The sequence below is a fragment of the Manis pentadactyla genome, chromosome 2, assembly GCF_030020395.1.
Source record: "Manis pentadactyla isolate mManPen7 chromosome 2, mManPen7.hap1, whole genome shotgun sequence".
NCBI classification, from domain to species: domain Eukaryota; kingdom Metazoa; phylum Chordata; class Mammalia; order Pholidota; family Manidae; genus Manis; species Manis pentadactyla.
Genome location: NC_080020.1, coordinates 10158446 through 10175014, shown reverse-complemented (window position 1 = coordinate 10175014; position 16569 = coordinate 10158446). Strand labels below are relative to the sequence as shown.

At 46.7% G+C, this 16569-nt stretch overlaps 1 protein-coding gene across 2 annotated transcripts in view; it reads right to left on the bottom strand.

Annotated features, from left to right (window-relative positions):
- Window positions 1-1174: 1174 nt before the first annotated feature.
- The window catches only part of FLT1 (fms related receptor tyrosine kinase 1), a 173411-nt gene continuing 158016 nt past the window's right edge, over window positions 1175-16569 (bottom strand). For both annotated transcript variants that reach the window (XM_036917340.2, XM_036917341.2), the window contains 5 exons: window positions 15423-15528; window positions 14985-15127; window positions 12516-12600; window positions 7016-7110; window positions 1175-4166 (listed from right to left, as the gene is read on the bottom strand). In XM_036917340.2, coding sequence (XP_036773235.2) covers window positions 3965-4166; window positions 7016-7110; window positions 12516-12600; window positions 14985-15127; window positions 15423-15528 — 631 coding nt within the window. In that variant the 3' untranslated portion in view covers window positions 1175-3964. The remainder of the gene's footprint in view (window positions 4167-7015; window positions 7111-12515; window positions 12601-14984; window positions 15128-15422; window positions 15529-16569) is intronic.

Genomic DNA, 16569 nt, shown 5'->3' with positions numbered 1-16569 from the left:
AAATGGGCTTACCTATGTACCATACCCAGATCAACAAATAGAACATTAATAGTATCAAGTGTTTTTTTGGTTGGTTGGTTTCATTTTTTTCTCCCTTAAAATGTCCTTAGTTCAAACATTAGAAGGCTAGGCATCCCTGTGTTGGTACCTAGGACTCTTCTGAAGAATTTCCTGGCCTATAAAACCCAAAACTCAGGTAGTATGTTTAACACCGAAGAGTCCAGTAAATCTAGCTTGGAGGGAAGAAAAAAATCAATTCCCAAATGTACTACTGTTAAGTTTCCAGAGTCATGAGAAAATTTCTAAACCATGATGTGACACCAATTCCTTGAGCATTCTTCAAATCATTTGCCTAAATGAGTGACTTTACTCTTATGTTACGAAGTTTAAAGGATTTCAGATTCTTGAAGATAAAAAATGCTGCTTGCCCTCTTCAGTTACACACAATTTGCTGAGATTAGTCATGTATCCCTTTTTCTTGCCTTTTTCCCCAAAAAGGCTTGTTTTGTCTCGGCCGTCTAGTTTCTGCAGGATGTTACGCTAGGAAGGTGATGGTATGGGCCCTTGCTAAGAAAATGTGCTGGTCTCTTACTCTCTGTCTTAGTGATTACCTGAATTCCCTTCCTAGGACTTAGTCCACAAAACAAAATTGAAGAATACTTAACTAGTGGAAGTAGTTTTCTTAGAGAAAATACTTTTCTTAGGGAAGCTCTTGTGTCCTAGGCTTTTGCCCAATTATTTGTATGGTTTCCTGCACACAACTGCCTCTAATACTCACTCATACCCTGTAATTACAGTAATTATTAACAGAATCAGTGTTTGGGAAAGCCTGCCTCTTTTTAATTGAGGCCCTTTCATCTGCAGCCAGCATCACACTCAGCCTGCACATTTTATTTGGGGTCTTGTTCATTTAGTGTTTAGTTTTCTGGGCGGTCTGCCTATTTTGGGCTGTTTGTTATTGACTGTTTGCAGTGTCCTTGTTGCTGAGAGCGGCCCTCTCGTAGTGTTGCTAGAAAACCCTCTGCCCTCTCTGTAGCACTGCTTGCTGTGTCGTTACTGTGCTGTGTTTAGTAATTGGTATGTAATGAGATCTCCCTGAATACTGTTCCCAACTCCAGAGAAACCTATCACCCCTTTTTCCATTTTGAAGTAAATCAGGGAGAAAATACATAGATGATTTTGGAAGTTAACTTTATTATATGAAGATAGCATACAAAATACATTCATAGTGACTAGAGCCATAGGACCAAATTATGTCTTACTTATATCTGCAGCATATATTCTTGGTTTGTATAAAAGTAACTTTAAAATTCCAGTTTCCTTAAATAGTTATGCACAACACACACACATACACATAATATATACACATACAACCACTACCACTGTCAGTCAAAGATGTGCTCCTCCTTTAATCAGTTAAAAGGGATTGGCAAGTATTTTTCATGTTTGACATTCTTATGGGCTGGAAAATGGCATAGCTAGAAGATCTGAGTAACGATTTTCAGGATTTGGATAGATTAGTTCCATGGGCTAAAACTAAGGTCTGAGCATCATTTCTTAGCTACCTAGATACAGACTTGTGTGGTTTCAGTCCATTCCACCCACACTGTTACACGTACATTATTTCACAAATCCTGAAAGGAAATGCTTACTTTTTAATTGTTCATTAGTGCCAACCATTTTTGTCAGAACTGACAAATGGTTCTAATAATACCATCGGTTAATTACTGTTTTGGTTTTCAGTGCTGTTTTAATGAGCCAGGTTATGGCAAGCACTTGCAACGAGATGTCCTCTCTGGCTGCAGGCTTCCGTTGTTCTAGGTGAAGACTCCAGGTGGAACCATTTTGTGACTGGAGGACTCGTGTAGGCTACAAACTTGAGTCTTTTAAGAGGCTGAATTAACATGGTTCTAATAGATTTTTTTTTCCTTTGGAAAGATGGTATTACTAAATTCTCTTAATGGTTAATTAGGTTACTGAAATCAAGATATTATATGTAAAGCTAAGGTTTTTCTTTGTTTTTACTAATTGCTGGATCTTTATCTGTTTGAAAAAACGAGAGGATTAAGGTCTTCTTTATTTTCCCTATCTAATCTCCTGGTTCCCTGATTAGTCCTAATGCCAGCGGTCACAGGTGTTTTTGTGCATGTAAAGAAGAGGAAGAACAAAGCCTTTCCCTCCTTCTAGCCCTGGCCTAAGTTTGTTTGGACCTGGCTGTTGGCTGGAGGCTCCTTCAGCAGAGCCACCGTCAGCACACCACTGTCACCAGGGACGCGCCGACTCTCCCATCTCTTCGTGCAAAGAACCTTGAAACCAGCATGTGACACACAGGAAAGGAAGCCAAGATTCTTCTATTGTATTTCAGGTCCTAGAGTTAAGTTTCAAGCATGAAGGGAAGCTTACTTTCCTCTACCAGAAGCAGCAATCCACTGTTGCCTGCCCAGCTTTGACCGGCTTCAGGAGGTACATACGTCCTAAATACATAGCATCAAACAGAGCCTGTGGAGAGACCCAGGGTTGTTAGACCCTGGAGACCAGGCACCCTTTGTACCCTGTCTCCCTGCTTCCATCATCATCATCAGACCCAAGGCAAGGTCCAAAGCAGATGAAAAGAAGCTTTTCTCCTATTGATGGCTCATTAATATCCTGAGTCCCAATTCTAGAGATATCTTGCATAAATTACATACCACCTTTTTTCTCAAGGAGCATAAAGTGCTTTAATAAACATTGGTTAATGCTCTTGAATATCTTCCTAAGAGACTAGCATGAGATAGTGGAACCCCCATTAAATAAAAAGAAAACATGACTGACGTCCTATCCTTTGAGTCCCCAGTGTTTCAGGGAGTTGGTTTGGTTGGTATCATTGGGGTTTCACTTCGCCTTATCTTTATTCCATTTGTCCTAGTTGTGACATCGAGAAAACCCTTCATAAGACTACATTTTCCTTCTCAGCTTCCTTTTATAGCTAACTATACAAAACAGGTTAATACAAAACACTGAGTTACATGTCTTGCCTATGCATTAATACTCAAAATAGAATGTGACAGTGTTTTTCAAAATGTGGCTTTACTCCCAAAAGATACCCTTCGCAAAGCCAACTCCCTGCCACTAGCCTACTGGGAGTAGCACGCCGTCATGCCGTGGAGCCGGCAGTGTGTCTTGCTAAAAGGCTAGGCCAGCAGTGTGGGCTCAAATTCGAGCACCACCCTGTGCTAGGAATCACTGTGCCCTCTATGGGAATGGACATAGTACCAGTCCCATAGCTAAAGTTTTAAAATTTGTTTGCAGTTCCAAAAAATGTTTATCTTTTCCTGGCCTCCCAAAACCTAGAAAATGTCCCCTTATCCCTCTGTCCTGCCCGCTCCCTGGTTCTCAGATGAGGAACAGGTTAGGTCAGGGTTTTGGAAGCCACTGAAGTGGCACCGTTGATACCCCTTGTCCCTTCCCAAATGGTGCAGTGCAAATCCTCTTTCCTGCCCTCTCCTGTTTCCTCTCCCATCCCTTCTCCCTTTGTTTCTCCCCATGTGTCTGTCCACTAGAGGACCCTGGAGACACGGGTCAGGCCAGCTGAGGGCTTGCTGCCTCCTGGCTGTGGGGCTCCGGTGGGGTCCCGGGGCATCGCATGATCAGTTCATCGGTGTACCTCCCGACTCACCCAAAGGCCTGCGCCCTGAGGTCTTGGGGGTAGGAGCCAGTCAGTCGTGGGGCTTGGCAAGGATCCTCTAACACACACTTGTCTAGTAATGTGAGGATTTAGTAGTGCTCTTCACTTGTCACTATTACTCTATCTGGGGTTACATTCTTGTTAGTCAAAAGAAAAAGCACTATTAAAAATCACAAAAAGCAGCCGGCTCCTGTGGAAAGGTAAAGGTGTAAATTTATATATGTATAATACTGGCAAAAGCTAGTTTTCTGGGGGTATAAATACGCATGTGGTTCTAGAAGTCAGGCTGTGTGCCGAACTTTACACAGGCGGGGTGGAATATAAGACCACCGAGTTGTAGTCCGGCGGCGGAGAGCAGCACGACATCTTCCTTTCCAGCTCTGAGTTGTCGTATGTAAATCTGCGCTTGCCTTTGTTGATGTGCCCACAGCTGGAATGGCAGAAAGTGGGCCTGGCGAGGTCAGAAAGCCCCGATTCCTTACTTCTACTGGTCACTCTCAAGCTAAAGAAAGAAAAGAAAAAAAATCAAATGTACAAAATTGGATCCTTGAACACAAACACTAATGTCTACCCTCTCCTCGTGCGTCGGTTGTTCAGAACTGTCCTGGCATCAGTGGGTGTCCAACCTCATCTCCACCTCCGGTCAGATGGACTGCCCAGAGCTGCATGCGGACAAACGCTCCCACCCCGAGATGGACTGATGTCAAATCGGCCTGGAAGAATGGATCTGCACCGTCTCCTCATGCATCTCATCACGCACTGCCAGTCCGGGGAACGCGTGAACAGCGCCTCATGTGGCAGAAGCCTGGCATTACCGTACATGGCAGGAGATGCGCTTAAGCTAAGGATTTTTGGAGGAGCTTATCCTGAATTAATCTAAGTGGGCCCTAAGCACAATCCCACGTATCCTCATAAGGGACGTGGGAGGAGGCCTGGTGAAGGCGGAGCAGAGAACGGGGGCCACGAGCCAAGGAGAGCCAAGGAAGCCTGGAGACCCGCAGCGGGAAGAAGCAACGAAGGGCTCCCCCAGGGGCCTCCCGAGGGGGCGCAGGCCTACCAATGCCTGGCTTTGGGGCTTCTGGCCTCCAGCGCTGCAGAAGAAACTTCTCTTGTTTGAGCTACAACAGCCTCAAGAAACCGACAGAGCTTCCTACAGAAAGGTTAGTGCCGTTGTCGCCCCGTCGTGCGTCCTAGAAAACCTAAGCTAGGGGGACCGTGTATCACCAGAAAGGCTCGGAGGTGAAGAAACTTGCCTCTGGGTTCTGCACGTTAGAGCCAACCTCAGACAGACAGACAGACAAGGGAGAAAAGCTTGTCTTTCACACGTTGGTTTTCTTTGAGTAGCTGGGATGAGAATGAGGAAACCCGCGCGCCACCGTGGGAGCGGTTCTGGGCCAGCGTGCTCCTCAAGCGCTCCATCCACGTTCGGTACTCAGTCTCAGAGCAGAAGATGCAATGTATTGTTTTCCTTTCTTCACAAAGATCTAGATAAAGTGGCCAGCCATTTTCTGAAGTATTCCAGAATAAGCAGCAGAAGAGCCTGGCCTGCTTCTCCCCCACCCACTCACTGCCCACAAGCGCTCGCCCCTCAGCTCTGCTGACGTCTGGGCTCGTGCGGAAGGAATCGGGTATGCAGAGGGTCGGCTGGCAATGCTCCGTCCTTTGGATTCACTGGTAGTTGATGCATTGTGTGACTGTGTCACTCGGAGGCATTAGTTGCCATCTGTTGATGCACATCAGGGTCAGCAAACTACAGCCTGTGGGTGGCTCCCTGTTTGGTTTTTTTAAATGACACCTTCACTGAGAGAGAATTTATATACCATACGGTTCACCATGTACACAGTGAGTAGTTCTTAGTATACCCACAGACGGTGTGACCAGCACCACAGCCAGCTCTAGATCCTTCTCTTCGTCCCCCACAACCTGCACCCCTTAGTACACCTGGTCCCTCCTCTTAGCCCCCCACCCCAACCCTAGGCGACCACTGAGCTCCTTCCTGTCTCTACAGATTTGCCTACTCTGGGCATCTCGTACAAATGGAATATCCATTTTATGTGCTGTTTTAAAACCACATGACTGCTTCCTTTTATTTAATAATGTTTTCAAGGTTCATGTTGTAGCATGTTATCAGTCTCTCATACTGCTGATTAAAAAATAATATTCTACTGTATGAATATACTGCATTTTATTTATCCATTCATCGATTACCGATATTTGGGCTGTTCCTGCTTTGGTTGCTATGAACAATGCTGTTAGGAGTATCTGGGTACAACTGTTCGTGTAGACGTAAGTTTTTGTTTCTGCTGAGTGTATACTTAAGGAGTGGAATTGCTGGGTCATAGACTGACTCTTCTCAACCTCTTGAGGAACTGATAGACTGTCTCCCAAAGTAGCAGCACCATTTGCCAGTCCCATCAGCAGTGTACAAAGGTTCTTTCTTCTCCACAACCTCACCAACACTGACTTTTGATTCTAGCCATACTAGGGGGTATGAAGTGGTATCTCGCTGTGGTTTGGGCTTTCACTTCCCTGATGACCATCTTTTCTTGTGTTCGTTGGCCACAGCCACCTGTTTTTGTAAATAAAGGTAACTGGGACACAGCCACACCTCCTTGTTTACATATTGCTGACGGCTGCTTCTATACTACAGGGGCAGAGTTGACTAGCTATTGACTAACAGGCTCTTTAGGAAAAAGTCTGCTGATGGCTGATTTAGATGAAAGAGGAGCTGGTTCTGCCTTTGGGTGAGACAGGGGTGGGCATTTGAACCAGGAAAGGAAGGGACGCCTGAGAGGCCCAGCCTTTGCCCACCTGGCGCTGCTCCTAGGTCGAGACCAGCAGAGAGAAGCTGAAGTTCTACACAGGGCCAGCAGGGTAGAAAGCGTGAGCCTGAGTAGCTGGCCATGGTCTCTGATGGCCACCGTGCCAGGCTCAACAGGACACAAGCCTACATCTGGAAGGGCTGGGTTCTCAGGACGGCAGGTCTCAGGACTGGGAAGCACACTGTGACCCTTCTTGTACAGACGTGGCCAGCATGGGGGAAAGAATAGGTGAGCATCTTCCCACACCCCCCGGCATGTGTCCATCTGATTTCTGCACCGTTCACAGTCCGGCATATCAGATTCCTTTCATCTGGGCCACCAGGCTTCATGTGTTTGGACTGCCTGTCTTTGCAGGAGTTTTCTGCATGTTTTCTTTTCTTAAACCCCAGAGGTTGGTGCTCATCTGTCTGATTCTATGCCCTCTTCTTGCCCTTCTGGGAAAAAAAAACAAGTGCTCTTCTGCAACACCTGAACAGTAAGGTTCAAGAGAGCAAGAAGCCCCGAGAGATCCCCATTCAAACTTTCTTACTCAATCTTCAGCGAGGCCTTCGGTCTGCTCTCAGCCCAGGTGAAGCGCTTCAGCAAGGGGGAGGCCAGCAGGGGGCTGCCGTCCACCTGGTAGTCCTGTGGGGGAGAAAGGGCACAGGTCACACTTCTCGCTTGGCCCAGAGGGGTCCACGCCCAGCCTGGGGGTGCCGTGGGGGTGACCATGTGGGCCTCTGGCCTCTCCTGCCACATCCCCGCCTACTAAGACAAAGCATTTTCTCCATGTTGGCAAGTCTAAATGTTGTCAGTTGCAAGAAATGCCCATTTCCAGTGCCTATGAGGCCCTTCTTCCTTAAAGGTGAAGAAAATAAATGTAAATCGAAGGGAAAACTGGGGGTAACAGGTGAGCATTTTTCATGGTAAACCTTTATGCCAACTATTGCATGGTTATATTAAGACTAATTTTGGACCCAGATGTGGGTTGATTTAATATGGGCAGGAGTAGATGGAAGGAAATTAGATGGAAAGCCCAAGAGGATCTTACTGGAGCTATGGCAACAGCTGAAACCAGAGCAGCAGTTCCAGCCATTAAGGCCAGAGAGGCAGAGGTCAGAGACAGAGCCACGAGTCCGGCCTGTGTGTTTGCAAGACTTCCTTCTGGAGAGCGAGCCAACCTCACTCGAGCCCACACAGGAAGGTGATTGGGGAACACGGTTTGACTGACGGGAAGGTCAAGGTATCTGCCCTGAGGGACCAGGGGCGGGTACCAGAGGCCACATGTTGAAATAGCTATCCATTGGTCCCCAGTGAACATACGTGTCCTGGCTCTAGTGGACACTGGGGCTGAATGTTCACTGATTCATGGTAACCCTGAGCAGTTCCCCAGGACCCCCACTATCATGGATGGATATGGCGGTAAGGCTATCAGGGTGAAAAAAGCCCAAATCCCTTGGGGAATAGGGTGTCTACCCCCAAAAGAGTATACTGTGTATTTATCTCCTATTCCTGAGTATATTTTGGGGATTGATATCCTGCAGGGACTGTGGTTGCAGACTACTGCAAGTGAGTTCAGACTGAGAGTACGTGTGGTGAAGGCAGTTCTGAGGGGACATGCTAGGCACCCGCCCACAGCTTTGCCTGTGCCTCGGTGGGTGACTAATACCAAACAACACAAACTGCCTGGAGGGCATACAGAGATTGGAGAAACCCTCCAGGAACTTGAAAAAGTGGGTATTATAAAGCCCACCCACAGTCCTTTCAACTCCCCAGTGTGGCCAGTAAAAAAGCTGGATGGCTTCTGCCGTATGACCGTGGATTACAGAGAACTGATAAAGTCACACCCCCTATGCCTGCTGCTGTCCCCTCTATTGCAGGCCTGATGGACCCTCAGCCATGAACTAGGAACATACCGCTATGTGGTAGATCTTGCTAATGCCTTCATTTCCATTGACATTGAGCAGGAAAGCCAGGAACAGTTTGCCTTCACATGGGAAGGATGGCAATGGACTTTCACGGTCCTTCCACAGGGATACCTCCACAGCCCTGCCATCTGTCATGGGCTTGTAGCCCAGGACTTGGCTACATGGGAGAAACCGCCAACGGTGTGGCTGTACCATTGATGATATTATGCTCACGTCCAATTCTCTTTCAGATCTAGAAGGTGCAGCACCTAGACTGCTGTAACATCTACAGGAGAAAGGATGGCTGTGAACAGTACCAAGGTTCAGGGACCTGGTTTGTCAGGCAATTTCAGAACCCATCACTGGAATGGCCCTGATAAAGGTAATAACCACCTATCCCATCTTGGGGTGGGTATAAGACTGGACCCAGAAGCCAAGGAGTTGGTGTAGCACAAATGCCTACACTGGCCAAGTGGGGTGCTTACCTACAGCAGTGTAGTGCCCTCTCTAGTAGCCCCTTGAGTGAAGAACTCCAATGATTATTGGGGTCAGTGACATATACTAGTGAAAAGCAGGAAGAACTTGCTTTTGAACCATTAGTAGCAGAGCGTCCCTATCGGGAGGGAAGAGCCCCTATACCTGAAGATGCACAGGACACAGACAGCTCCAGCCATGGGCAGCCCCCAAAATGGAGGGCCATAGCTTTCCATCCTAAGACTGAGACAATATGGATGGAAGATGGTGAGGGGAAGAGCAGCCAATGGGCAGAGTTGCGGGCTGTACGGCTTGTGATCAGCCAGGAGCCCTCCCCTATAGTTGTCTGCACTGACAGCTGGGCTGTCTATCGGGGCTTGGCCCTGTGGCTACCAACCTAGTACCATGCCAACTTGCTGGTTGGTCACCAACCCCTTTGGGGGCAAGAATTGTGGCAAGACTTATGGGCCTGTGGTCAGACTAAAACAATTACAGCATACCATGTGACAGGTCATTTGCCACTGGCATCCCCAGGAAATGATGAAGCAGATAAATTGGTCCAGATACGTTGGCTAGAAGGAAAGCCTGCCTCTGAGGTAGCCCAATGGTTACATCAGTGTTTGTTGCATGCAGGGCAAAAGACAATGTGGGCTGTAGCTTGTCAGTGGGGCTTGCCTTTGACCTTTGAAGAAGTTAGTAGAACCCGGCAGGAGTGTGCCCTGTGCTCCAAAAGGGACTTACACCAAGTTCCACAGCAACATAGGACAACAATTAAGGGGCCTATACCTCGTCAGGTGGCAGATAGACTGTATTGGGCCTCTACCTATGTCAGAAGGATAGCAGTACACCATGACTTGTGTGGACTTCTGGTTGCTTTTCCTACATGTTGTACAGACCAGCAGATGACCAAAAGAGGCCTAGAGTGTCTCTTTGCCACCTATGGCCGACCACAGGTAACTGAGAGTGATCAGGGCTCCCATTTTACTGGAAATGCACTGCAAGAATGGGTGCAACAGTTGGGAATCGAATGGAAGTTTCATGTGCCATACAATCCTCCTGCAGCAGGCATGATAGAGAGGCACAATGGCTTGTTACAATCTGGACTGAAGTCAGGTACCAATAGTCTGCGGGGATGCTCAGTCCCCTTATGGACAGTGCTATGGCGTTTGAAAAGAGACCCCGAAAGGGAGCCCTGAGCCCCCTAGACATGTTAACACATATGGCTGCCTCCCCTATACAACTGTAAATACAAACCAAGGAAGAATTGTTGAAGCCGAGGTTTGGTCACCAGAATAATATCTTGTTGCCAGCACCAAAGGCACTAAACCCTGGAGACTCCATTGAGTGGACGTGGCCTTGGACCTTTTGACACATGGACCAACCATAGCTTGTTCTCCTGGCACCTTGGGGACAAGGCCTGGAAGCTGGCCTCCTGTTTATTCCTGGAATAACAGCAGAGTGGCCCCCAAAGATCACGCTAGTATATCCTGAACAGCCAAAAGGTAGGAGCATCTTACTGGGGAGTTTTGTTTTATCATTATGGCCAGTGCATACACCTCCGGTGGCACAGTTTATAGACCCCTCAGTAACCCCCATGGGGAGAGGGGTAAAGGTATGGTATACTAGACCTTGACGGGACCCCCTTTCTGCTACAGTCCTATCACAGGACCACTCTCTTGCATGCATCCTACCTGATGGACAAGTTTTGCCTATGTTTGGTGTCATTAAAACATGTGTCTTATCGCCCCTAAGGTCTTTGTGGATTGGGAACTTCCTCTGGCTTGAGGATTATTATAATTTTTGTTACCTGTATCAAAATCTTGTTGTATCTTATTTTTTGTTATTATCTCTAAGTTGTTTTATCCTTTGTTGCTGTTGTGGAATCTGGTTACAGTGCTCCAGCTTTCTCGCACATGGACCATTGAGGAAGACTGAGAGCCTGTAGATTGTGAGGTGAGAATCCTGGAGGGGTGGAGTGTGGGGAAAGTTGGGGCTCCTATGGCCAGGATCCTCACTGAACCTAAACCACTTGATGATGTAACTGGCCTGTTGCTAGGCTACTGCTTCCACATGCATAGGCAATAAACTATTATTGACTGATTCACTATATAAAGAGCTCGGCTCGGTGCTCTGGGTGGAGGCAGAGATGCTAGTGTTTGACCTTCTACCGGGAGAACAAGCTGGGTAATAAACTCTTTTGCTCCAAGAACGTTCTACTGTCATTTCTTTGGTCACATTGAATCCACAGTGAACTTGCCTGGGGCTGAACCCCATTGGCAAGATAATGAGTATGCTGGTTTTTGGTGGCCATGATATGCAAACATTCTGAGAAATTGTAAAGATATGGTTTGATTTTTGTTCTTGAAGATTCCATTGGATTTTCAGGCCCTCCTTGGTCATGGCATCCAGTGCTTCTATTTTCTCAATGTTTCATCTTTAGCCTCAAGTCTTATGCAGACTCTCCATTACGCTGTTAATGCAGCATTTCCATAAGTGGGTCCCGCACTTTGTTCCGGCCTCCCTTTGGGTCTCTTACTAGGCTGTGTTCATGTCTTTAATTAACAGGCATCAAGCCTAAGCAAGCAAAGAAGCTGTAGTCATCCGCCTGGACTAGGGTGGGGAGAGCTAAGGTTCAGTGAAATCTTCCAGGTTTTGCTCAGCATCATGTCTTGGGATTTGAAATCAAATACTAAACAAAACTTCCAGCTACATTACTTTATATTCTGCCCCTTTATTTGTAATGTTTTTAAATATTTAAATCATCCTTTCTTCTTTGCCTGACATGTTAAAAAAAGGTTTTGGTGCCTTTCCAGGGCGATTGTGTTATGTGTCAAGGCCACATTTGGCAGCCACCACCTTCACACTGTACTCGGTTACCCTGGCACTGCCAGCACTTCTCACGCTTGCCTGTGCACATGAATCCCCTGGGGATCTTGTGACAAGGCAGAGGACTCGGAGAGCGGGGTGGGAGCTCTGAGAGCTGGCATTGCTCCTGAGAGCTGGCATTGCTGGCCCACCGCGTGGCGACGCTGCTTGCCTGGAGATGACGCTGTGAGGGTAGGGGCCTGTGTCCGGCCTGCCTTCTCCCCTCCTGTTCTCTCAACCCCACGTCCCAGAGCTTTAAGGAGACAAGCTGGTTGACGCCTCTTGTTTTCCAGGTGGTACCGGGTTGCTTCTCCCAGGGTGGCTGTGTAGGAACATGGCTGTTCAATCTCTAGAACCTTAGTGGGAAGGAGCGTAAGGCCCAGGTAGCTTTATTCCAGGAGCTCAAGGCTCCTCTTAAGAGAGGGCTCTCTGTTGCATCACAAAGGCCCAACCACTCACACAATCGGAGTTCCTCTATTACTGGGAAGCCAAGCTCCATCACTGACAGCCGAGAGGCTTAGAAGCACATGACCAAGTCTCCTGTGGGACCAAGTTACCAGCCGGCAAGCACATGGGCCCTGGGGTGAATTCTGGGTCATCTTCAAACTATGGAATTACCTGCTTTCAAAGGGGCTCTATGTAGTAAGTCTTGTTGTCAGTCTCCTTGAAACTGTCATGTCAGCCACTACTGTAACTGGTCCCCAGTGACCAAGAGCCACCAGCCTACAGGAGTGTGTTCGTGTTCAGATGGAGCCCGGCAAGGACTTGCCAGTGTGCATTCCGTAGGTTAATCCCAGTACTTACGCCAAGCATGGAGATGGCATTTGGGGAAAGTTCTCCGAAGGTTTTAATTCTTTCCAGGCTCATGAAGTTGAAAGCATTTACATATCTGATGAAGAAACAGAAAGAATAATCAAGATGGGAAAATGCATCTAGCTTTTATTTGTCAGGAAACCATCAGCTCTGTATCCCAGGTAGGATGAACCAAAACACCAAGAGCCCTCACTCCTTCTGAGGGTGAAATCCTGCTGTGTTCCCCTGGGAATCCTGACAGGGATGCCATCTGCTCCATGGTGGTTAATCCACATTGCACAGGTTTGAGCAAAACCCCAGATGGACCCTTGAGTGACTGAGTAGTGGGTAGGCCACTGGTCACTTGTGGAATCAGAAAAACTATTGGGCCTAGAAAAACCCTGAGTTGTCGACTGGTCTAAACACATTTCACCTTACGAAGGAAAGAAATGATGGCTGGAGAAGTGACAGGACTCTTATTACATACAGCTGCCTACTTCTGAAAGGAAGTGAGGAGACAAATGAAACAGCCTATTTATTGGCGTAGTTAACTACTATGGCTCGTCCTGTAACTCTGTTCTGTGATTACAGATTGGGAGAAATGCGCAGTATCTGTGTGAGTTCCCTGTAACCACCTACTGAACTTTTGTTGATGATCTGTTGGGGAGGACCATCAGAGATAAGCACACACGGTTACCCAGAAGGCAAGCTCGCATCCCGAGTTCCTCAGTCTGATGCCCTCTCACCATCCGCGAGGCCCATTCCTTAGGCAAGCTTCTCATTGGGGCTGAGGCTGGGCAGTATCCGAGAAGGGCCCAAATAATGCTGACCCTTCCCTCCCCATCTCTGACCCAATCAGCCCTGCTGATTTATTTAATCCAAGTTAGTTCTCTCCTCTTTAAAAAATAGGTGATTCGTTTTTTTCAGCCTTTTGGGCTGGTTGTGAAGTATGAACAAGGTCAGTGATGTGTAACCTGTTAATACAAATATGGGCTCACCTCTGGGCTTCTAGGCCTGTCATAGATGGCTATGAGTCTTTTCAGACTATTATAGCCCTTCCCCATGCCTCCTCTGGTCACCTGCCAAGTTTAGCTGAATTGAGGTCAAAGCCGTAGGATTGTCCATGAATGAACTAGTGGTTACCAAAGGGGAAGGGACTGGGGAGGGTGGGTGGGAAGGGAGGGAGAAGGGGATTAAGGGGCATTATGATCAGCACACATAATATAGGGGGGGCACGGGGAAGGCAGTACAGCCTTAAAACACAAGTAGTGACTCTACAGCATCTTACGACACTGATGGACAGTGACTGCAATGGGGTAAGTGGTGGGGACTTGATAAAACAACACAATGTTGCTCATGTGAAACCTGAGCATAAGATTGTATATCAATGATACCTTAATTAAAAAAAAAAAAGCCCCAGGGTTGTGTCTACTGCAGATAAAGATGCTTGAAGGCCCACATGATAGTCTCAAAGTTCTAGAAAGAGTCCTGACTGCATAGGAACAGGGAGGGAGTATTAGGACACTTGGTTTAGAAACTCTATTCTGTTCCTTTCTGGCTTCACAATTTTGGCAAGCTATCATCCGTGGAGCTTTAATGTCCCCATTTGTGTGACAGGAATAATAATATCTACTTCCTAGGGTTATTTTGAGCATTAAAGGAATTGCATGCAAAGAGCCTAGCTCAGTGCCAGACCACACACAGCATGCACACCCATATAGCCATTAGTACCGGATGTGTATGACACGTGTGTGATCATTAGTAATGACACGTGCAATACATGTCTGTTAATACTCATGTATGATATACATCTAACTATTGTAATGGTGTGTGTGTGATACACGTGTAACTGTCGGCACTGGACATGTGTGACACCCGTGTCACCACTGGCACTGAAACACTGACCCCCACCCAGTGCCCAGTGAAGGCACTCATAAATATTTTTTCCCATACCACTTCTCTGATTTCCTCTGTGGTAATGAGAGGTATGTTAGTTTGTTTAGTTTTATCTAAGGTCTCATGAAAATCAGTGTCATTAAGAAAAAAAGTGATGGAGGAATTATTCTAGAATAAGATAGACCAAAGAAACTAAAAAAAAAAGCAATCTGTTATTCTTAATTGGATCCTTCTTTTTAAATAAGTATTAAAGACATCTGGGAAAATAAAAATTATGGAAATTTGAATATTTAAAAATACTAAGGAATTATCAGTTTCTTCGGTGTGGGAATTTTGGTGTAGATGGACAGGAGAATGTCCTTCTTACAAGATGTATACCAAAGTATTTAGGGGTAACGTGTCATAGTGCCTTAAGCCCTCTTTCAAATGGTTCAGCAAAAAGAAAAATACATGTAGAGAGTGTGTGTATAAATACACACATGGGAAAAATGTTAACTATAGCTGAATTTTGTAGGTTTTGTCTTTTTTTTTTTTTGGTATGTTTGAAAATTTTGTAATATAAAGTTAGGAAAGATGAATTCTTACCTGACATTATCGGAACCTCCTGAGTTAAACTTCGGAGCTGAAATATCTTCCTTGAAGAAGTCCTCAGGGAAGGCAGGAGTTGAGTATGTAAACCCACTATTTCCTGTCAGTATGGCATTTAGTGGGATATAGTCTTTACCATCCTAAAATATCAAAAATAGAGCTCTAATTGCATAAATGTTTACCTCAACCTATTTCTGTGAAACATGGCAGCTTCAATTATATCATTTCCATAATCTTAGCTGTGTTTTGGGAAGATAATTCTTGGATACAGACACACACAGACACACACACAGACACACACACAGACACACAGACACAAACACACACACACTTTTTTTTACAGCTAGCGTCAGCTATTAAAACAGGTGAAACACCCCCTTGACTTACATTCAAAGGCATCTGGCCCTCTGATACTCTAGATGCATTTGACTTTACCTGTTGTACATTTGCTTGAAGCAAATCGCCTAGGTTTTCCACAAGTTCTGCAAATCTTGGCCTTTCTTTTGGGTCTTTGTGCCAGCAGTCCAACATGATCTGGTAGCTGTTGGGTGGGAGCACAACAGAAGCAGCTGGAGAGCAGAGGTGGTCACAGAGACCAGCACAGCGGTGGGGGCGGTCACACACACAGAGACCGTGCTGTTTGTAGCACGCGGTATCTGCCCGCACTGCTAGGTCTGGGTGTGCCACACCACCCCAGCAAAGGCTGTTTGGGCCAGGCCTGCTGGCCCTGGAAAACATGTGCAGCAAAGGCAGACTAACAACCCAACCCTGCAAAGCGCATCACCACCCAAGCTCTTTGGGGTGCCTGTGGTCTCTGCAGAGTAGAGGGCATGAATTCTTTGAGTAAAGCAGAGCTATTTGGAAAGGAAACACCACCATTCCGTGCAGTCAGCAATAAAGTGTAGTGCTGCTCCCTTCACTGTCAAAAGCCGGACAGTATCCTTACAGGTACAAAGCTAACACACACACAGGTACCAAAGAGTGAGTGGTTTGCTGTACTTGTGACATTCACAGGCTGTAACAAAGGTTGGCTTAGGTGTCTTAAGAAGCATGTGGCGTTTCCAGGTCCTCACTGTTCCCTTATTGGGCTGGGCAGTGGAGGCTGGTGGAGGTGGCCACGTGTCCAGGACCCGTCCCTTTCGAATGGTGGAAGTCCACATGGAGTGTAAGTAGTTCCTTGGACTGTGCATAAGTTTCTTGCACGTGGCTGATGTTTTCCCCTCCCAGCATCCTTATAAACTGGCCTCCCACACCACTCAAGGCGAAACAGTACAGGCCGAGCTTCTGGATATAGAAACGGTGTTTGTCTTAGTATTACAGACGCCAAATCTTGTCCTGCGGTTTAAATGCCAACAGGGTTCCTCTGTGCTTCTCCTCTGACATTTTACATGTAAAGATACTGGGTTTCTCTGCTGGTCACCTCTGCAGGGACTCAGGGTCTCTGCCTGCCCCTCTCTCAGCAGAACACATGCCCGAGGTCTGTACACTCACTAGCTGAAGAATTTACTCTCTTGGGGCTCTTTGCTGCCCTCAAGAGATGCTTACTGTAAACAGTCTCTCCTCCCAGAAGACCATCTGGACT